At 41.8% G+C, this 23,746-nt stretch overlaps 1 protein-coding gene across 8 annotated transcripts in view; it reads right to left on the bottom strand.

Moving 5' to 3' along the window:
* Nucleotides 1-23,746, bottom strand: part of PCDH7 (protocadherin 7) — a 445,679-nt gene that overhangs the window by 355,960 nt on the left and 65,973 nt on the right. For 2 of the 8 annotated variants that reach the window (XR_009558183.1, XM_060278932.1), the window contains exon 2: nt 21,117-21,186. The exons of 4 other annotated variants lie outside the window; for them this stretch is intronic. Coding sequence is in view for 3 of the 4 variants with exons in the window: in XM_060278932.1 (XP_060134915.1) it covers nt 21,117-21,186 (70 nt within the window). In the remaining variant the exon portion in view is untranslated. Of the gene's footprint in view, nt 1-20,247; nt 21,187-22,445; nt 22,544-23,746 lie in introns of those variants that run through there. 2 more of the 8 variants (XM_035113245.2, XM_035113244.2) reach the window with 2 other exon arrangements.

Consider the following 23,746-nt stretch of genomic DNA (forward strand, 5'->3'; position numbering starts at 1 on the left):
TCTAAAAAAATGGGGGAGGCGCCAGAAGGTGATCTCACCTAGGGCGCAAAAAACCCTAGCACCGGCCCTGGCACAGTGGAAGCGTGCTGGCAGGACTATCATTGGCTCTGCTGGTGCATTTGCACCATGTTGTCCGGCCCTCCTTCCCCAGTAAGCAACAGCAGGTCAGCTGTTGGAAGGTCAGGTGAGCACCACCACCATAGCAAGCCAACCACTACTATTCCTACCTACAGAAATTTGGACAAATACCCCTCAACATCTGTGAAAGGCCCCATCTGCGCTGTGGCATCACACAGATTGAAACATCCATGGTTTCTTCCCAGAAACCTTTAAAAAGTACATTTTGCTATGTGTGATGTGAATTGTAAGGGGAGCCCTATTTCCCTCAGAGAGCTGCAATTCTCAGAGTGGTTTACCAGGGAACTGGTAACTGAAGTTCTCCATTGGGAATAGGAGTCAGGGCTTTTTTTTTCAGCTGGAACTCACCAGGAACTTAGTTCTGGCACTTCTCAAGTGGGCCATTATAACAGAACAAAGGAGGCATTCATGGTGAGTTCGAGCACCTCTTTTTCTAGAAAAATAGCACTGGGTCTCTTAATAACTCCCAGCACCCTTAGCAAACTATAACTCCCAGGACTTTGGGGGTGGGGACTAGACCATGACTATTTAAAGAGTTGTGGTGCTGCTTTAAATCTGTAGAGCAGATGGGGCCTGCAAGCTAAACACACACCACTGACAATGGGATTTCTGCTTCGAGTGTAGGAAACTGTGGGCGCTCATCTCATTCCTATTCAAGATCAGCACTGTGCACATTTCCAGACAACCTTCTTTGTTAGAAATGGGTGAATATTTCTGGCCTTCTGAAGAAAGAAAGACCAAGATGACCTCTTGGGAAAGCAGAGTGGCATAGGGGGGCAACCCTTTGATACAGAACATAAATCCTTTCCGCATCCACCTAAAATACAAAGTGTCAGGCTTGTTTTATTGCTTGGTATTTTTGTTTATACTTTACACTTAAGATGCCCCGAACAAATAAATATCCTCACAAGTATAGCTAAATGGGGAGGAGAAGGTTAGAAAGATTTATTATGTTGCCAGAGCTGTCATGTTGGTTGCAAGCGAGAAATGTTTCTTCATCATAAGGAGTGTAAGGATGTTCTGTTTATTCTTCTTTTAAAGGACACCATGGAGGGGGAAAAACAACTCTAAAAGTATCACATTCCTTGGTTTTGGAAATGAGTTATTCATAATTCAAACGCTCTATCATTGTAAACTACTTTGAGGAGGGGGGCATGATGAAAGGTTATAAAATTACAAAAGGTGTGGAGAGAGGCAAGTTACTCTTCCTCTCTTGAAAAGGAATCAGGAACCCCATTTACTTCTACACCCTCCCCCTGTGAACTGGAAATGATGTGAGGACTAGGGAGCAGGTCCATGAGATGATGCCTGGCCTTGACTCTGTTAGAAAGAACTGCCAATGTGTGGATGTTTAGAGGGGCACAAGAAGCATGGTCTTGCCCCCCGGTACTTGTTTGAGAGTTCCCCAAAGAAGCGGATTGGCAGGAAAGGAGGTGCTTTTTCACACGCATTAGGATGCAGCAAGGTGACGGTCCCTAAGAAGGTGACAGTCACTAAGGCTTTAGAAAAACGCTTTGGAGACGCAATCTCCCCCATGCTATCCCTCGTGGCAGCTAAACCTCTATGCAGGAGAAAGGCACGTTCCCTCCAGATTTAAAATGCAGAGGGCAAGCATGGAAGGCCATCACTGTTGTTTCTTGCCTGCAGTTTGCTGATGGAAACAGAATGCTAGATTCATGAGAGCTTTGATCTGATCTACCTATGCAAACTGTAACATCGCATTTGGGATAAGGTGAATATTAGGGGAAAGGAGGTGGAGACTATGTTTATGGCAATATACTGTATATGCATTTCCCCCCATTTCCCCCAAACCAATTTACACTTGTTTACATGAACATAATTCAGTCTCAGCAAAGACATCTTTAGAGATTTCTTTGCTCTATATCCTAATTTTATTCAGTCTTGCGCTGTTCAGTTGGCTGCATTGTCTATATTCCTGGTTCCAACTGTGTAGTTCAGGTGCACACATTATGTTCTTATCTCCGTTTTAACTCTGAGGTGTATGTTCTTTGAATCAAGACAGATAATTCAAAACATATTACAGATGGTGGTATAAACAAATGAAACAGAGTCACGCTTCTAGCTGAGGTGCGAAAACACAAAATTCAGGAGTACTTTTGTGTTGCTTAAACAACAACTTCAGACACCACCTAAATTGGCTAACAAGTTAGATACCTCCTCATGGCCCTGCTTTGGCAGGCTCACACACCCAAAAGTGCTGTTTGACAAACAACCCTAGACTTTAATAAATATTGATATACATAATCATTCTTCCTGACAATATCATGCATGCTTGTCTGGTGGGATGTCCGAAGAGGCTCTACACACATACCAATCTATGAGGGTAAGGATCCTTACATGCTGGAAGAATCTGACACACAAATGATGGCACATACTTTGGACCCTTCAACATGGTCACCAAATTGTGGCAGGCAGCACACAGAGAGGCAAGACCAGCACTGTGACCCCCATCACATACACTTTCAGTATATGAGGAGGGTCATGCGAAGCCCTTAAATAAAATAAAATTTCATTTTTAATTCAGCGGTTACTCGGTGGATTTATAATAGACATAAAATTCACACACGGAAATTTAAATGAACATTCTATCCGCTAGGCTATAATTCTGGGGTGGAGGAGCCCTTAGCAAGCTCTGGAAAAATCAAAATTTGTTGTAGTTCATTGACTACTGAGAAGCAGCATAATGTATCCAATTATACTCTAATGATATGTTTGTTGAAATTGGTTTTTCTCTTCCCCTTCCCTTCGCCTGTCAAAAAATGAAATATTCAGCAAAGGGCACCATATTCCACGTTCATCACTTGTGTTGACTGAAAGTCCTACACAGATTCTGTGCCTTTTACATCCCCTCCCCAATCTTTCGCAACAATGACTGCAGAGAGCTATGAATGCACAATGCCAAGAACAATAAAGTATCTATGAATGACATAATGACACTTAACTAAGTTTTAAAATGTATGCATACTTTAACCTCCATAAACAGACTGGTACTGATTGAGTACAAGTAGAAGATGATAATGATACTATTGTGATCAATAATGGTTGTTCTGAGAGGTCTCTGAAAGTTCCTTATGCTTTCTAACAATGGCTATGAAGCAATTCCATTCAAGGGTTGCTTCAATATGGCATTATAAAAAAATGAACACAAATTAACCCATTAAGTGAAGAGATTGTAAGCAATCAGCATATCCACTGTGATAGGTGGGGATTACTTACATTGTTAACAAGGCCCACATCTGAATCTTATTAAAAGACATCTCTAAGTGGGCAGTAGGAGCAGCTGTTGCTATCTTCAGATGGGATTCAATCACACACCAGCAAATTCAGATTGCACAAAAAGTTGTGATCTTTTTTGCAACAACCCTGCCTCCTCCCATGGTAATTTCTGGGGGAAAGGGAAAGTGACAGGAAAATGCACTGGAAAGGATGGGATAGCATCTGCTGGAAGCAACATCATATGCTGTAACTTCCCCACCAATGAATCAAAATGAATGCTCAACAAAATAGTCAATTGCTATTCACCATGTGAATAGCAGCAGCCAAGACAGCAATGCAAAATGGGCTGTGGGTGGAAGGGAGTGTTACCTGGCTCAGAGTAAAATCTGAGCTGAAGAGGAACTCAGACGCCATGATTCTCACCCTCACTTTGAAGGTAGGGGAATGGAGTGAACATCATAAATGTTATCGGTGCTCATAGTGCAAGGGCCCATTTTAATCAAAAAGAACAGAAACATCTTTGGCCCATTCCACAAGAAGCAGGAGGCTTCCTTGATTTTGTTCGTTCAAGCCCCTCACTCTTCTGTTTTTGCCACCTAGCCCATCCCTCTCCTGCAAATAGCAAACTTGCCTTGGAGACTAGGCAGGTTAGCAGCTCATGGAAGAGTCCCTGGGACAGGTCCTCTGGGTTCTCTTCCTTCCTCTGGCTGACTGATTGCAAAGCAAAGTTGTACTGGTAGATTCTCTCCCCCCCCCCCGCCGCCAATCAGGAACCACAGAAATTGAACTACAACCCCTGTGATCTTCATTTCTCACACAGCTGGGGGGGGGGAGAGCAGGGAGCCTTGAAGGCCTCTCCTTTCTTTGAGGGGGATGCTCTGCTCTCCTGACCTGGCCCTGAACTGTGTTTTCCCTGGGAGAAGCAGGTTCCTGGAGTGTTTTCCCTCTTGGTCAACCCCTCTCCCCCTTGAGGAGATTTGAGTTTTCAAAGGGAAGCTTCAAAGGGTCCGATTTATTTCCAGGGCAAGCAGAGATCTCTTCACCTATCTCTGAATGATACGAGCTGCCAGAATGCATATTCTGAGTCTGAAATTAATGACATAGCTTGTATTTCTTCCTGTTTCCTGTGAGGGACCTTAATCTGCTTTAGGGGAAACAGGGAAAATTCACCTTCATTGGGAGAAAAAAACCAAAACATTTTTTTTCCGCCTTCATTTTTATTTGGGGAAAAAAATATAGCAGCAGATATTATATTACCCCTGTCCCATATTTTCATGGCCATGTCACTATTTCTTGACAGTAAGTTAAGAGTAGAGTCAACTTACTGGCAGGCAACAGTTCCTAACAAGCAATGCCATCTACTCTTGATAATAAGAAGAGTTGAAAGCTGCCTCATTTGGATTCTGTGCTACAGAAGACCCTATCGGTTGGCCTTGGCAATAAATGATTAGAAAATCTGCATTGCTGTCATTAGTCCTGCCAGTAATTCTTTCTCCTTTTGTTGCAGCTTAAGAGACAGTCCTTTGCAAGCAGCTACTGCAGTCCCTCGACAGTGTAATATAGTGACAGATCAATAGCCATAAAGTGAATTCAGAATTATGATTACCCTAATTCACATTACCCTTATGAGTAGCTCAGTGATAGTAGAAGATTTTAAATCATCTTCTGTGTTTCACTTTGCATTTTGATCTTCAAAACCAGCTCCATTTTAATTAGCAGAAAACCCCAGTAATTCAATCAAGGTAGTCAAGCAGTTTTATTTAATTAATTAATTAATTAATTAATATACTTATAAAATGTTAATTCATAAAGAAAATGTCAAAGTGGTTCACAGGCACATACACTATTTTACACCTGATGTCAACATCTAAAGACTAATGGCTTGGTCCCAAGACTGGAAGATAAAAATAGAAATAAAAGGCTTGATATTATTTTTAAAAAAAGGATTGATATTAGTGCTGCATGTCAAGATTGGTTAACTCTTTGGCAGGTAGACAAATTTTAAGAATTTTCTTTTATTGGACTACCTGTTGGTATCATTGTGGCTGGCTTCAGTGTTAACAACATGCTTCCTAATGATAATGGATCAGGCCTATAATTGAAATTTTCCACAGTGGATGTGAACAGTCATCAGAAAAAAAAAAAATATGTTTTAGTGTTTCACAGTTTTTGCGAACTTTTCCATTCTTCTAAATGGACTACCTTCTGCCACCCAACCCAACATCATAAATGGGGTCTACATATCAGATTAACCTCGGGAGTTCCATATTGCCAGCTGCTGAATACGATAATATGTTGGGTATATACCCAACACGGGCTTTAGACAATAAATAGAACATGATATTTCGACAACCTCCTAAATCCACACACAAAGACCACAATTAAACCAAAGTAGAAACTCATTTATGGGCTCATTGATAGGAAGCATTTAGCCAAAGAACATCTCAGCTGATGCTGGGAAAGATCGCCCTCTCCTTTAAATCTTACCCATGTCCCAAGGGGGGATGCCCCACAGTTTGAGAACAAACTATTGACTAGTACTCTCATGCTAATATTCAGAGCAAAAATAATGTAGTTACAAGTTTTGGTTTTTTTGTTGTTGTTGCTGTTTAAACACGTCAGCTAATTAAGAACATGAATGATCAGCTTCTTCCTTCTCAGGGGTCACTCTGTCCCCCAGACAGAGAACAATCTTACTTTATCACAGAAAATAACTGCCTTACAACAAGTGAGGCTTCAAAATAAAGTTGGTGTCATCTAGCAAAGGTACTTCACAGTACCTTTGTGGCAGTAGCATTCTGACCTGAGGGCTGTGTTGTCCTCTTCTGACACCAAAAGTTACAGCTTGAAAGCCCTACTGTCACCACAGTACTCCACCATTCTGACTACTGCTAAAGCAAGCTGCTCTCCTTTAAAAAAGGAGAGTCCTCTCACTGACAGTGGAGATAACTACTCAGCTAGAGCTGTGCCTTGTTTTTTAAAGCTCAGTCTGGGGTTCAATATTCAGGTTCAGCTCTTATTAATTCTCCTGCTGAGCTTTGGCTGAGGGTGACTCAGTTGATAGCAAACAAAGTCAAGGTGGAGTTGCAGGACCTTGGATAGCTCCAAGCAGACAGCTGCTCTGATGAGATCTAGAAACCTTTCAATATTCTTGTTGGGCCAAACTGCTCTTCTCAGGGTCATCAATCCTTCATCAGAAGGAGAGCCTTGAAAAGGCAGTTCTCTGGTCTGGAATCTCTCAGGCCCTGTCTTGTAGGTTATTGGTGAGCAGGCAGTAGGGAATGGAACAGCTAGACAGTCCATTGGAACCATCTGGCTCAGAGGGTGTTGACTCTGGGGATCCAATTTAATGAATTTAGAATCATAGAATCATAGAGTTGGAAGAGACCACAAGGGCCATCCAGTCCAACCCCCTGCCGAGCAGGAAACACCATCAAAGCATTTTTGACATATGCCTGTCAACCTCTGCTTAAAGACCTCCAAAGAAGGAGACTCTACCACACTCCTTGGCAGCAAATTCCACTGCCGAACCACTCTTACTGTCAGGAAGTTCTTCTTAATGTTTAGGTGGAATCTTCTTTCTTGTAGTTTGAATCCATTCCTCCGTGTCCGCTTCTCTGGAGCAGCAGAAAACAACCTTTCACCCTCTTCTATATGACATCCTTTTATATATTTGAACATGGCTATCATATCACCCCTTAACCTTCTCTTCTCCAGGCTAAACATACCCAGCTCCCTAAGCTGTTCCTCATAAGGCATCGTTTCCAGGCCTTTGACCAATTTGGTTGGTCCAATGATAGACCAATGATCAGCCTAAGGGAGTGAGTCTTGATTCAGCATCTCTGCAGCTTCCACTGCCGGTCCTCTTGATTCAGATGGCTTCTTTCAGTGTTGGAGACCTATCTGCTGCTTCATTTGGAGGCATTACACAAGATTAGAGATTCCAGCTCAGCCCCTTGTCTTCCTGGCGCAAGTCCTAATGTCTATGATTCAGGATAGACATGGGTATTTCCGACCCATTTTGCCTCTTCAATCTCCCCAGTATTGTATAGCTGAATAGCATGATGTGGCATCATCACTTTAGTGTTTTATTGTCCATGCCCCCATAAATGACAATCAAAGATGCAAGGTGTGGAGAAACACTAATTTGATATCTTGCCATGTGATATACATAAAAATACATTACCCCAAATATACATTACTCAGAGCAAGGACACAGCTAGCTCACACATGCCCTACAATGATGTATAAATTGGATCTGATACTTCACAGTGAAATATGATGAACCTTTGCTCCAGCATTCCATGTCCTGTCTTTCACTAGCACTCTGATCTCTTTTATATCATAATCTATGACAATTCTCCCAAAAGTTGTGCATACTTTCATCCCTTCGCTCTAATCCGCACAGAGATCAGATTGCCTAATCCCTTTTTACAAGGGCACAAAATGGAATAAAACAGCCTTCATCCAGGTGCCCACTGTTGAACTGGCTCAGCACAGTCACAGTTGTAAAGGATTTGCAATGCCAACAGATGGCTGCAAACAATCAGGTATTATTAAGCCAAGATCAAAACAGATCATGAATGAGGCAGTGGCTAAACCTCAGGTATGTGTTTCATCTTGGTCTCGTAATAACATCCCAAGACCAACGGTGAAGGTTACCATAGGGACGGCATTTCTCTCTCCTATTAAGAATAGATTATGATAGGCTAAAGTTACTTAGGATATTGCAAGCTCGACACAACTCATTTGAATAAAATCATAGCTGAGTGAAGGAACTGGCAATAAGCCCAGTTGTATCAGTTCCAAATCTGCTTGAAAGAATTCCAAATGCTATAACTGAGTCTCAAAGTGATTGCCTATGGAAGGAAAAAAAAACCATTATAAATTGATCTGTTGTTCAAAGTACGAGGCCCATAATATCAATATTCAGTTTATTTATCCCATTGTTTTAAGGTGCATATTTTAGACATGTGATGTATAGATGTTCTAATAATGACACTCTAAAAAGCATTCTTTCCTTTCCTTTTTGATAAAAAGAAAGAAATGAGTCAACGAAAGCAGAATTTGCTTTTATAGAACAGCCAAGCAGGTCAACAACTGAAGTGAACTGGATTTTCCTGTCCTTTACCATTTCCATTAATAATCATAGCAATCCTTAGAAAGCATGCCGTAAGAAATACATGAATCAAATAATTGAAGGTCCTACAAGCCCAACCCACAAAGAAGGCTGTTCATTCACCTGTGCATGATTCACTACCCTAGGGTTTGTGCCTTTTTCTCTCTCTCTCTTGGTCATTCTGATGCATCACACACAATTGGTTCAGCCAATCAGTCCCATTGCCTTCAAACACCAGGATGGGGACCTGCTTTAAATGATAATAATAGTGATTTTGGCTTGCCTACTTCCATCAGGAGACATAAGGTAAAGCAGGGGTTCCCAACAAAATTTTCTCGAGGACCCCTCATCGAGCCGCTATTGTGACAAGGACCCCCATTAATTCCTAATCCTAAAATTAAAAAGTGAGAGCCAAATTGAGAGTCTTTTTATATTTTATATTTATACGTTTTTTTACAGTTACAACAGAGTACTCCATCAGTATACAGTTAGTTTTAATTTTCAGTTCTTAATGAGATGAACCACTTTTTAACCAACGGTCCATTTTTAACTACGCAAACTGTAGCTTCCGCGAAAAACAACGCTTTGTTTACAAACACTACTCTTTTGCACCAGGGAGGAGGGAGGGGACCTGCACAGTAGCGCACAAATGAAGCCAACGCGCGCAAAGCATCTTGGGGAGGTGAGCGTTAGTAGAATGCGCGCGCTGCCTCTTTGCAAAACAGTAGTGTTTGTAAAGCGCCACCTAACAGCATACAGCAGAACTACTGCCTCTATCTAATTCTAGTTTTGCGCTAGACTCTGCTCATGCAGGAAGCGGCCAAAACAAAAAATCTGTTATCATACGAAATATATTTAATATATTTTTTATTCTAATAGCATCTTGCGGACCCCTCTGGCATAGCTCGCGGACCCCTGGGGGTCCCCGGACCACCTGTTGGGAACCACTGAGGTAAAGAACATAGTGCCCCGCCCCCGCCCCACCCCCATTTGCACCCAGAAAGTGATTGGACTCCCGGTTGAGACTTGCTTCAATTCTGGTGTAAGGATTTGTTGGTTTTGGTTCTCTCAGCTTCTCATTTTTCCCATCTTAAATTCAGTTCTCCCCATTTCTGCATTCATTTGCAATTTATAAAATGGGGTAGGGGGGAACCCTCTTGAAAACTCACCAGCATTTTAGCGGAAAATTCTCCAAATAAACACTTTTTTTGTGTGTGCTGACATGCACATTTAGGAAGGAATCCTCTCTTGTAATGCATCTTGTAGGTTACTTTCCACCAATGGCGGTCAATTAGAGACCTGTGTCACAAAATTTGGAAAAGTGCAAATTTCCAAGTATGGCTGTGTTTCAGTTCTGCTTTGTTTCAGAAAGTCTGACTACAGCACAGTTGCCTTTAAATGTGAACTGAATCAACCCCCCCCCCCATAATAATAATCTTGACCCTGGTGACAGGACAGTGTCCTCAACCTCACCGGAGAACAGCAAGCTACCTTAGGAAGTGCAGGGAACTCAGCTTTGACCTCTAGCAGAGGGGGAATGACCATGCAGTTGCCACCACTGTCCCCTCTATACTATTCGATGTCTGATGAATGAGGGAACCTGCCCAGTGGTAGGGCCTGCTCTTTCAGATTGCTGATTCCCTGCAGAAATACAGGAGATGGTCATCCTTGGTGGCCCCACATTCTCAGGGTGGGACCATATTCTTCCTGCTATGATTGCTGCACATTTGCCTGGGAAAGAGATGGCAGGCAAGGTTTTTAAATCACCAAGAACAGGCATCTACATAGGCCTATCAGACAGCTTCAGTACTAAGGAAGCACCTGTAGACTGAGTTAGACCTTTGCCTCATCTTGTTCAGCTTTGTCTGCATCAGCTTTCTAGGGCTTTCGCAGTCCTACCTGGCAATGCTGCTGATTGAACCTAGGGCATTTTAGGTGCAAAACGGGAAGCAAAGCAGAATATCTTTCCGTATTTTGGGTGGGTCTCATTCAGCTTAGTGGCAGAATTTAGCCAAGCCTGTTGTAACACTTGAAGATGGTTCCAGGCCATGATTTTGCAGCAGCCGAAGAAGCTGTTGGCAATTATAAGACTCACTGTCAATTTTAAAAAGTTGTCAATTTTATTTTCAACCTTACTAATGCAGCACTTAAGGTAATGCATTCCATAAAACTGGACATTAATGCTTAACCTCTCAGACTTGGAAGTCCTATTTTTGGAGAGCAATGTCTTCTTACCAAAGATGTCAATGTTGTAATTGCAGAGAAACATTCAATGTCACGAACACTCAGGAGCCATTTCATGTGATAATTGCAACAGCCAGCCATATAGAAACTAGGCAAACTTATCTGAAGTATCGCAGCCTAGGCTCAGCTTTGCAAATCAGTAGGCCGGATATTTCTATACATCAATGACTGTACAAGAATGAAGTAAACAAAGGGACGCATTGCAGACTTCAATGCATGATGCATAACTCCATAAATAAAATATTTAGCTGCATCCTAAACCGATTCATTCAGTCCTCAGTAATACAAGTTCATTTGGCATACAGAAACATAGCAGCAATCAATATTCAAATCTGATGACTAATTAATAATTTCAGATTTCCTGGAAGCTACCAGTGTGTGCCTTGCTGTGTCATCAAATAAATTAAACTTCAGAAGTGTTTCTCATTTTGATTTGTAACCGTTGTCCCGGTTTGTTATAAGAGAGAGCCCAGAGCTCAGTGGTATAGCATCTGCCTTGCATGCAGAAAGGCTCAGTGCACAGCACCTCTGGTTTAAAAAAAGAGATTTCAGGTAGCAAAGTTGGAAAACCTGCTGCCACAAGAACAGACAATGGAGCATTCAATGAACTGACTCAGCAGAGAGCAGCCTCCTGTGTTCAAAATTAACCTATCTTTGTTCTATTTCAGTAGCTCAGTTCAAACATCACCTCTGCTAGGAAAGTGCAAAGGCTCGGGAGCTTCCTCCTCCTCCCTTTCTTCTTGGTTTGGAAAGTTAGATGTCTGCAGAAAGCTTCCGTGCTCCCTTCTACTCCTTCCTTCTCTCCCTTTGTGTATAGGTTTCTCTCCTCTGTTTGCTGCTGCACACAACCAATGCTTGCTGTGACATCCAAACTCAGGCAATCTGCGGTGAGCATTTACCATGGCTGCATTCAAACCACGGTGAAAAGCCGAGTCACCGCTGCGTGCCAGAAAGGAGAGGCACTGCCAACGCACTGGAAGGAGCAGCAGAGTTGCTATGCCAGTACATTTACACAGCACAGAGGTCCCCACTTCCTCACCCCTCCTCTTTCCTTCCCAGCAACTCAGCTGCTTTTTTGGGGGGGGGGGTCACATGAACACTGGCACCCCACCATCTACTGCTATTCTATACACACATACATCAATAAATAAAGTTGAAGAAGAAGAAGAGGAGGAGGAGGAGGAGGAGGAGGAGGAGGAGGAGGAGGAGGAGGAGGAGGAGGAGGAGGAGGAGGAAGAAGAAGAAATTGTTCTTTCATATGAAGAGTTTGGATTGCAGCTCTTTTCTTGTGAAATGGTTTTGCAAAAGCACATGGAAGCATGAACTCATGGCAAAAGGACATGGAAGCATTTGTAAAACGTTGGCCTCAGAATGAGACTGAATTCAAGCACATTGTTACGTGCACATGCAAAGTAGACCAGCTTGTTAAATATGGCAGATGTACCAGGTTCCCTAAGGTGTTACTTTTTTTCTGACGGTGACTTGCTATCCATGCGGTCTTTGCTTGTTGCAATAGATTCTGAGGTGCATTCTAAGGAATATTCCTCCGTTAATAATACAGGGAGGGGGAAACAAGACATCAGTTGTTGTTCATAAGCACTTTGTAAACCAACTTACAAACTAACCCCTTTTATCAATTTACACACAGAAAGAGACACCTCTTGTGCTGTACCAGCAATAGCTTCAACACGGTCCACTAGCCATGTCTTGTGATACAGAAGGCCCAAGATAGCCCGTGTGTTTGTAGTCCCAGATGAGAAAACCAAGAAGATGTATAATATTTTCTATTATACATTTAAAGCAGTATCATCTCCCTTTAAACAGTCATGGCTTGCCACCCAAAGAATCCTGGGAACTGTAGTTTCTTAACTATGCTGAGAGTTGCTAGGAGACCTCTATTCCCAAAAAGGATTAACAATCAATCTCTCTTCTCAGGAAACTCTGGGAATAGTAGCTCTGGGAAAGGAATAAGGGGTCTCCTAACAACTCTCCCCACCCTTAATGGACTGCAGTTCCCAGGATCCTTTGGAGGAGGCCAAGAGTGTTTTAAAGAGGTACAATGCTGATTTAAATGCATAGTGCATAGGTCCTATATATGCCATAATATATTGCTGGTGAAGTGTGCTTAGTTTGGTGATTTATGAGTTACGGTTCATATTCATTGGCTTCCCCTAGTAAAGAGAAACCCATTGGGGAAGATGGCAAATGACACATGTTTGCATAAGTAACCCACGGGGCTCTTTCACACCAATATAATCTTATATCTCCTTTATAGTCAGAGTTTACCATTGTTCCATAGAGGAGAAATTTACCCTGATGTAAACAAAACATGTCTTCAGAAGGCACCTTAGGGCACTGGGAAAGGGTTTTGTCTTGTACAAATAAACGGCACACATTTCTCGCTCAGATAAGTGACTAATGCAAAAATCTAGTCTAAGTTGTCCACAGAGTATTCCAGTGGGGAAGTTGGCTCTCTGTCAAACTCTCAACAGCTCTTGTGCAGCTTCATGCTAAATAAAGCTTCATTTCCCCCATAGCGCCATCATAACCTACCTGAAGAAGAAAAAGAAGCCTAAAATGTGTTATACTAAATTAGAATATGCTATATGCTAAGTATGCCAAACAGAAGTGTTCTGAAAAGCTGGAACTGTTAGGTTTCAACTTATGCTATATTTCTTCTGTTTCATAATGTCTGAGGTGTAACTTAACACAGGCTGTTGAACTGTTTGAATGTATTACGCTGGAATACCATGCATTATGTTATCATGTGGAAATGAACTGACAACCAAATCATTGGATCATATACACTGTTATTTTTTTAATGTTAGGCTTTTCAAAGACAATCCATGAGCATGCTAGCTGTCGCAGATCATAGATCGGCATTATACACAGTGCAAACCATGACACACACTGGTGTGAAGCTTGTGCATGGCTGAACTGGAGTATAGGGGCAGGACAGGCACTTTGGTGGGGGGAGGCAGAAGGCAGTGAGAAACCACCACTGCTGTTGAATGGCTACCGAGGGACTGGGGAGAACCATGCCTTTGTGTGGCAGCAGAAAAAGTAGGGGCAGCGGTAGCAGCATTTTTTGGCTCCAGCCCGACTCATGAGCTTCACAGCTGTAAGAGAAGGATCAGTTTCATTTGTTTGATTCAGAATTCCTCAACCTCAGGTATCCATATGTTCTTGAATGACAGCCCCGATCATTTCTGATCATTAGTCATGGGGGTTGTAGTCAAAACAACATCTGAGGGCCCAGGAAGAGGAGAAGACAGAATTGTTTCTCAATGTTAGTTCTTTCTAGGACATGGACACATACGTACAAACACACACCACCCTAAATCATCTATATGCGCAACCAATTCAATGTTCATGCAAGTGTTACATCTTTGTCACATCTTCTGATGGCCATCCATTGGCATGTGTCTCTTGCCAACATTACGTTTTGATCTCAGTGTTTCTCCTAGTGTTCAGGCTAGAATTTATGGTACCATCCCACACTTTAACATCACAGGGGGGTGAGCGTTCATAACTGGGCCAAGGTCACCTGCAGCTTTAACAGTTCATTTTTAAAAGGCAATCATTCTAGTTCAATATGTCCAAAAAGGGATTAATTGCAGTTCAAGTTTGTTTCATTACAAATTAAATTAGTTTGGTTTGCGTTCAGTTAACAGTTCAGTTCAGTTCAACTTAATCCAAATGATCCTTGGGCAATTATTTTTTGTAAGCATTCAGACTGTTGCATGTTGCTGTACATAAGTAATTTATCTGTTTAAGAGGAGTAATACATACAAACACACAGGAATGTGAATTGTTTATTTTCCCCTGACAATTATGCTATTTAAAATTAAAGAACAAAAGAGTCTAAAGAGGGGGTTTTTAAGTAAGAGATAAAATGTGAAGATGAACTAGAAATTGTTCCAAGTTCTACCTCCAAATGAACTTAATTCAAAGTTCACCTGGCAATTATGGGAACTACTTTCAAATGTCATTTGGATATTTTTGAACTAATGCAGTGAACTGGGTTAAACTGAATTAGATCATTCCAAGTGCTGAACTCAACCAGTAATTTTCACAGCCAAGTTAGGATTTTAAAAGACGTTTTCCAGGCTCTAATTCCTATATGCACCCACAAAGGTCTTGCCTTGTACCCAGGGTCACCTCTGAAATTAAGCTTGTTATTAAGCTTGAAAGAAGCATTCTGTTGTAGTCAATGGGATAGGTTGTGGGGTGTGCTTGGTTGTGGGATGCGTACTGCTTACAACAGTGTCCCACATTTGCAAATGTGCCCCTGGACTCCAAAGTTTTGGCAACCTCTGGTCTGCTTTGCGTGCTCCCAGGTGTACCTGGCAGGTCCAGGTAGAACTGGGAAAGCCAGCTTCCTGAAATCCTGGAAAGAGTGCTAGTCAGTCTGGAAAATAGGGAGATAGATGGATAAAATATGTGACTTGATATAAAGCTGTTCCTAACCCTATACACCACATGGACATATGAAGTTGCCTTTTACTGAGGCTAACTTGTATTGTCTACTCTGGCAGGTGATGATGCGCCAAGGTTTTAGGCTCAAACCATGCTACCCAAAAGACCAGGGACCAAACCTGCTTCCTTTTGCATGCAAAGCATGTCCTCAGCCACTGAGCTATGGCTCTCTCTCTCTCTATGGCAAGTCAAGGAGTAATATGATTAAGGTTTTCAGATGTTTTCTGATATGTTCTAACAAAAATAAATGACTTAATTTTAAGCCCTGGAATAGCACAGGCAAGCTGCAAATGTCATACGCTTATTTGATTCATTCATCATATCCTGTAGTATGAGTGTAGTCATGTTTACGGGCTTTTTAATATTTTTCAGGCTATCTTTGGCATTCAGCTTTTCATAGACCTTGGAAATAATTATCCCCTAAGAAATAGAAGGGAGACGTTTGAATGCTATATCATAAAATTATGCCCGCGTCTGCAGCAAGCTAGTTTACATTTATTTCCTCCAAAGGAGAAAGTTTCACAATTGTGTGTCTAAAGATTCACATAGCAAGTGAGACATTAAAAATCCTTTTAGTTATCTCAGAAAATAAATCGGCAGGTGGCCCCAATCTCAAGTTGATGTAAACTATTGTGAGTTAGTGATTTTAAAATTAATAAATAAAGTCAGAAGAATCTTGATCCCGTATCTGTTCGGCACCCAAGGAACTCTGCCAACAGGGAGACTTCCACTGTGCCCAATGTGTGGTAGACAGCACACTATCACAATTGTATCTATTGGCAGTGAGAATCATAAAACCTGAAACAGGGTTCTTACTGGGTAGGATGGGGTTGGAGAAGGACCAGCCTACTGTTATGGTCCTGTCTCTTTATTTATTTCAAACATGCACATGCTTATGAGGGACTTACTTCCAAGTCAACATATATAAGAAGAATTGCACTATTTAACCCTATGGGGCCCTGGTGCACTTCCATCTTATTTCACCTCCTTCTACATGAAAGTAGTGCAAAAGTTCAGCGTGATGTGCTATCAGCATGCTTATGACACCCAGCTCTGTCTCTTGCATCCATTGGTGAAGTGATGGAAGTGCTGAATTGGGATTGATGATGGGCTGAAGAAGGGCAAAGAAATTCAAGCTGAATCCTGTCCAGACAGAATGTAGCATTGGTAGATGTTCCAGCTGACCACGGATGTGGGGTTCACCTTTCTCAGGAGGAACGGCAGTCCCTCTAAAGGATCAAACCACAGCCTGGGTTGGGGGGGGGTCGGTCCTACTTCATCCACCTCCATCTCTGGAGAGGTGTCATCCATGGAACATAGATGTCTCCATCTGTTTAGGCCTGGTACACCAACTTCAGCCATTGCTGGGCAGTGATAGCCTAGCTACAGTGACTCAAGTTCTTCTGACTTCAAGCTCTTAAGTACTGCAGTGCCTTTCACATGAGGCTGTCTTTGAAAGCTCAACTAAACTTCATCTAGTTCAGAATACAGCTGCTGGCTAGGTTGCTAAGTGGGACCAGCTCTAAAGAACATTTTGTATGTGTTCTGAAACTGTTTCACTACTGCTCTGTTTCTAGTTTAAAGTGCTAGTGCGGGTGTGTGTGTGTGTGTGTGTGTGTGTGTGTGTGGCTAACCCATGGCTTTCTAGATATTGCAGTTTACAACTCCCACCATCCCTATTGACGATGTTGGCAGGGGCTGATGGGAGTTGAGTCCAGCCACACCCAATTGCCAGAAGTAAGCCATCTCTATGCTAGTGCCTCCCTTTAGGGTCCTTTACAGCTTAGGGCCTGGGTGCCTTTGCCCACATGTATTTGCCTGTTTAAGTACCGCCTCATTCTGAAGTTAAAACAGTTGGCAAAGGGATTTGGGGCTGTAGACCTCCCCCATTTATGGCACCCTCTTTCCAGGGAGGCTCAATTGGTGCCTACTTTTATGACTCTAGCCTCTTTTATTTTAGTTATTTCAATCTTTTTTAAGACATATTATCATTTATTGTCTTTCTTTAGAGATACGTATCTTTCCAAGTTGGCTTACAAATAATGCCATTAAAATAAAAATATAATTCAAACAATATTAAACATTAGTACACGAAAAGCTTCTCACTTTATACTATTTCCCCCCATTTTCCTTGCCACTTGCAAATAGGATACAAATGACCCTAGAGCAGAGGGTTGCTTGGGTTACCTGCATGGTTCTGGGAACATTTGTGATATTATCCAAACAAATGGATTTCTGGAGACAGTCAGAAGTGTGTGTGTGTTGAATCAAGTGTCTTGCACCAAATGGCAGAATCCGAGATAAGTAAGGAACAGAATGCTCAACCTATGATCTTTTTCTGGCCAACAAAATCAAAGCAAAATAGAATTTTCTTAGCTACCAACAAGCTTTTCCTTGTTCACATCAGACATGGGGGGAACAGACATTATCCAACAATCAACCAACAGTGGGAGACATGAAGGAAAGGAGCTCAGTTTAAAGGGAAAGGGTGGGGGCTCTATATCTCTGTTGTAAATTGTAAAAATCACAGTGGCCTGAAAGTTGATGTCTTACAGTGTGGAAAAATATATCTTCCCTCATTTGGTTCCCCACTGTTTCTCTGACCTTTCCATATTAGAGTGGTAGCAGGAGGCAAAAAGGAAGTTGTTTTATTCCTCGTAAGACACTTAGCTGCTAAACACTGAGAATGTGCAGAGTCACACTCACTCTATGGGTTCCTCGAGATTCCATTGCTAGAAATTGTTTCTGCACAGATAATTGATACCAGAAAAGAAAGAAGCACTGCATTAACCAAATGATGGTTAGAAGCATAAATGTGCACCTTGGATTAATACGTACTGCAGTTCTATATATATTTTTAAGAAGTTAAGGGCCGGTTCACCTATGAATGTCAAAGCATTGGTCCATGTAGTATTGGCAGTCTTGGCAGTCTTGGCAGTCTTATATGCCACACACACACACACACACACACACAAACACACACACACACACCCAGCTTGGGTACCTGACATCTATTTAACTGGAGATCCTAGGGATTGAACCTGACACCTTCAACATGCAAACCATGTGCTCTGCTACTGAGCAATGCATGAATGTGTCATCATAGTTCTAATGCCTTCCAATCTGCCAATGGATGTTCAAATAGAACATTCAAGTCATCCAATGGCACATCACGTGCAATATATGTCATTGGAGGGAGAGGGGCTGCCTGGAAAAACCCTGCTGCTACCAGGGGCGGAGGAAGGGGGCAGTGGGGGCGGACCGCCCCGTGTGTCATCACTGGGGAGGGGTGACATTTGGCTCACAGCCCACCCATGACTCCCAAGCCTACCCCGAGCCATCGGGGGAAGGGGAGCAGCTGCACCGCCTTGCCGGTGGCCTTCCCCCTTCCCCTTCGTTTTGACAGCTCGGGGAGGCTTGGGAGTCATGGGCAGTGCGGCGTTGCCCCCCCCTGCCCACAGGCTGATTCCTAGGGGGGGGGCTCCCCCGAGCTGTCAAAAGGAAGAGGGGAGGGAAGAAGGCTGCTGGCAAAGCGGTGCGGCTCCCCCCCCCCCCCGGAAGAAGCTCGCTATGAACGGCTTGCTCCGACCCCCATGGGAAGCTCGCTCTGCTCCCATGGGCGTCTCACCCCCCTGGGACACTTGCCCCGCCCTCAGGTGCACAGCATGTGTGCTGCTCCACCTCTGGCTGCTACGCCAACTTCAAGTGGTAATTAAATGGGTAACTAATTGAGGTATGAATGGGAGTCACAAGTAGGAGTCTCATTCATAACCTATGGTTACTATTTGTTAATTTGGAGCAAAATGAAATTAAACTGAATGTACATTTTTAGGTTTTCACTTGTTCCAAAATAAATATGCATCCCTAATGTGAGCTCCATTCTGAAATGATCTCAAAATGTGACACTGAAGTAGAAAGCTGACTTTTTTATTTCACTTCTCTTTCCTTTTGTATTGCATAAACATTCTGTGGTATATTTTACTTAGCGCTACTGAAGCTCTTGATGTGTTTCCATATCAGTGCATCCTCAAATTAGACTTCAAGGTTAAGCAATCCAAATATGTACATAGAACTGTGAAGCAAATAAAATAATAATAAGGAAGAAATAGATTTTCAAAAATTTTAATTTTACTTATTGATTTTGCTGACAGGAAAAAATCAATACAGTAGAAGTGTACAGACTTTGAAGTTTGATAATATATTCTCAATACAATAAAGAGGTCAAAACTTCTACCATATCATAGATTCCACCACCTGAGAATGATTACCATAAGTGGACAGACCACCAGTTGTTGTTGTTGTTTTTAAAAAAGCGAAGAACATGTGTGACTTAATACAAAAGGAAGAAAAATGCATATCAATCAATCAGGTACAATCAAAGTTAAGTACATTTAAGTTTCACAGCTTTCAGTGGGAATGTTAAGTACATGTTTTTAATTATTCTCACTGAAATCAAGAGGACTTAAAAGTCCTTAACTTTGGCAAGATGGTTTCTCCAAAAGAGTGATCTTTAACACTGGGTTTTGAATATCAGAAAAGGCATATTGTGAAGTCAAGTAATTGTATACGTATACAATTTTTGTATATAAAAAAAGAGAATGCAATGTAATAACCTCATATAAATATATCAGATATAAACCAGCAATCTGAATAAGGTAAATTTACGGCTTATGGGTAACCAACGAGTAAAGGCCAGAAAATAAAAACCTCGAAACAGTAATTAATACTTTAAAATACCTCTGCTTCTCCCATGGATGATGGAAATGTTTGATTTGTATGAGACAATTAGAATACAGGATCATCTCACAAACCAATATTTCTAGCTTTCATATATGTTCAAATATAATCTTTAATATCTTTAATCTTTTGGCTACAAAATATATATATATATATATAGTCTTTGAATTTTTATGACATATTAAATTTAACAAGGACCAGGAATGCAAAGAGGGTGCCCACATCATGCATATCCCCTTTTAATTAAACCAAAACCCTCTCCTCTTGCAATTGGGGAAAGGCCTTTTTTATTATTATTATTCAACAGCTATAACCTTCCTAACTTCATAAATAAGTCATGACTTCTCAATCACACATTTTTAAATACATATATTTTGGCAGACGAATACTTGATTTTCCATTTTACTGACAGGGAAATTAACAGTTATTGTTTTGTGTTTTTTTTTCTTCATACGTTGCCTTTGAATATCTTCCTCAACAAACCCAGAGGGTCCAATCCATACTTTCTCAACCAACATTTCTAAATGACGGGTTTTATTCTGATTTATCAGAATCTGTTCTGAGGTATAGATACCATTTTCTTTGTTGATCTAGCACATGCTTGAGGAATTTTCTTTGTTTACCTATGTAGCACAGCTGTTTCTTACTTTCACACATTTTAAACTCACCTCCATCCTCCCCAGTAACTAACTAAAACACTATAGTAATTGTATGAGATTCTTTGACAGCATTCCAGTCTTCTTGGAGGCAGAATGAAGGGGGAGAGATGCCTTGCTCTCCAAATCATAGTTCTACATAAGATGATATGGGATGCAGCTTGTCCACGGCTGATCACTTCGTCTTACAAAAACCTTTCTCACATCCCTTTGGAGCTCTTGAATCAGTTGAATGTTCTTCCCAAAACACCACAATCCGAAGAGGAAAGTTATTTTATCATTTGCACATATATATTTTATTATTATTATTTTTAAAAAATAAGAACGAATCAGAAGTCAGTTTTAAAAATAATGAGTTTTTGCTTTAAATGTCTTTTGAGCTCTGCAGTGCCCCCGCCTCTTGGGAATCAAATTTAGGGTGATATTGTCGAAAAGGGGCCATGTGTCTTTTTTATGATCCAACATACACTAAGAGTTGGAGCTTCATTCATAAATATTTCACTTACGAGCACATACATTCATTTTACACGATTCCTCAATGTGGCCAGGGGATTGCGTAGTCTGCACTGTATCCACCTATAAAAAATACAAAAATATATGTCTGCTTACCGGGATCTGAGCAGGGTTTAAGCTAACCTATTCCTACCACAATGGATTTCATTTCTTAGGAGAGATTCACATCTCCACCCCCTTAAATCCAATCATTAGATTCCATTAGATTTAGATTGTACATAGCCATAACATTGCATGGAATTCTTCTTCAGGATGCCACTTTAAAACAGAAAACAGAATCCTGGTCCAGGTTTATTTAATTAAAAACATACTAAGTTTTGTCTCTCTTTTTTTTTCCTTGGGCTGTTTTAACATTACTTGGGTTTCGTCTGATTTTTTCCCCCCCAGCTAGTCCCTAAAAATGTAGCATTTTTGTCCTGAAAGGGGAAAAAATCATGTTGCAGGAAATTACTAAATTATTTGTTGTCTAAGTAAGTGAAATCTAGCATGGGAATAAAGAGGCCACATGAAATTCATCATAAGCATCAATGCATTTTATGGTAGAACTAGACACTACGGATGATATAAGGCAAAGCCAAGAACCCATATGTTGTCCCTGCCAAATCAAAATGTGAAATATGAAAGACTTGTGTTGCAGTGCTCTCCCACCCGCCCTGCAGGTGTTCAACAACTGAAATGTTTGTGCGCCTAAAAAAACTTGCATTGCAATCATATCGAGTTCGCTTTACTCGCTGTTCCAGAGGCTACAGTCCTATACATGCTAAGCTGTAAATCTCATTGAATTCAATGGGTTTTACTTCTGAGTAGACATGTATAGCCTTGGCACTGTGGGAGGGGTGTGGAAGAGGAGACGTGAGGCAGCTGCTTTCAGTCTCTGCATGTGTCCTCTGTAGCACCAGCTTTCAATCTCAACATCTGGCCTGGGGCTGGCTCCAGTCCACAATGTGAGTGCTCACTCCAAGTCTCTGCTTACATCCCAGGAGTGGCAAGTTGCTTTGGGTTTTGAAATCCGGTTGGGGGTTGCTTCTGTATTAGTGCCAGTGATCCCCAAGGTGAATGCATGGAGCTGCTAGAGCAGCGTCCCCCAAACTTGGGTCTCCAGCTGCTTTTGGACTACAACTCCCATCATCCCTAGCAGGAGCAGTGGTCAGGGATGATGGAAATTGCAGTCTGAAAAGAGCTGGAGACCCAAGTTTGGGAAACACTGTGCTAGAGCAAATGTGTGCACATAAACCTTAGAATGGAATTACTGATCCCTTATAGAAAAGACATGATGAGCCAAAGCTCAGCAAAACAGAATAGAATGCTTCTAGTATACTGGCCTCTATCTGGAGATGTGCATTGGTTAGCTCCATGGATGCAGAAGGGCTTTGATTTTTTCTCTTCCTGACAGCAACTCCTCTCTTCCTGCCCACACATCCTGCATTATAATAAAATGGGTTTTATACACCAGGGAGATTCAAAAGCATTTTGCCATGTGGCATGGGGTGGGGTGCTCTTAGGGAAGCAAATACAGCCCCTACTTAATGCATCACAGGGCTTAACAGTGAAACAGTGAACGTCTCAAGAGCCCAATAGACCCAGGATTGGCTGAGCACAGTCATGCTGTAGGGTTCCACCACCAAGGGGAAGCCAGAGCAAGAAGAATATTCCCTTTAAACAACTCTAATCATTCATTTTAAAATGCGACAAAAATACAAATGGGAAGCAAATAGAAAGTTATGCAGCTTGAAAGGTCAGCTTGAAAGGAAAGATCAGTAAATGAATAGATTTTAATGTAAATTGTATGTTATATGATCTTAATGTAAATCAATGTAAAATAATAAACTTATTTTCAGAAGAAGAGGAGGAGGAGGTGGTGGATCAGGCATTGCTGGGAGCAAATTATCAAAGGGTCCCCATTTCAATAGTGCCACTGTTCTTGCTTTGCAAAGAGCACCAAAAAGGTCAGAGCTCCAAAGGAATGAGAATTTTCAGTTTGCACGCCCCCCCCATCTATGCTAAGGGGACCCAGTGGATGTAGTTTGCCCCCAGCAGTCTCATAATACCACACCTAAATTCTGCCCCCAAAACATATCAAGCCAAGCACCACAGCTGTCCTTGAGAAGTTGGGTCCTTGAGAGGCACCTCCCCCTTATCTATTGACCTTGACCAGAACAGCAGATTGTTGCTATTTTGCCTGATCACGTGGCTTAAAATACAAAACAACAGTTCAACCTCTTGAAAACATGAACATTACAGGTTGCCTCCTGCAAGCAAAATACACGGCTGGGTTTTGTTACAGAGTTTCCGAATGTGTATTTCACTAATTGCTAGCACTTGTTCTGTGCAAATGGCTGCAACTCCCAGGTTGTCCACAATCATGCCGTCGAGTTCTCTAATCCTTAAAATATCCACACAATTTACTCACATCCCGAGAGAAACTGTAAAGCAGCTCACTTATCTACACTAAGATGGGCTTTATGCCCACTTAAGTGCCATGCCCTCCCCAAAGAATCCTGTGAATTGTAGCTAGGTGAAGTGTGGGGAATCTTCAGTTGGATACACTCCCAGCCTCCTCACAGAGCAGCAGTTCTCAGGAAATAACTATGGGCTTCTGAAGACAACCTTGTTTATTGAGCAT

Source organism: Zootoca vivipara, chromosome 9, assembly GCF_963506605.1.
Source record: "Zootoca vivipara chromosome 9, rZooViv1.1, whole genome shotgun sequence".
Taxonomy (NCBI): Eukaryota; Metazoa; Chordata; class Lepidosauria; order Squamata; family Lacertidae; genus Zootoca; species Zootoca vivipara.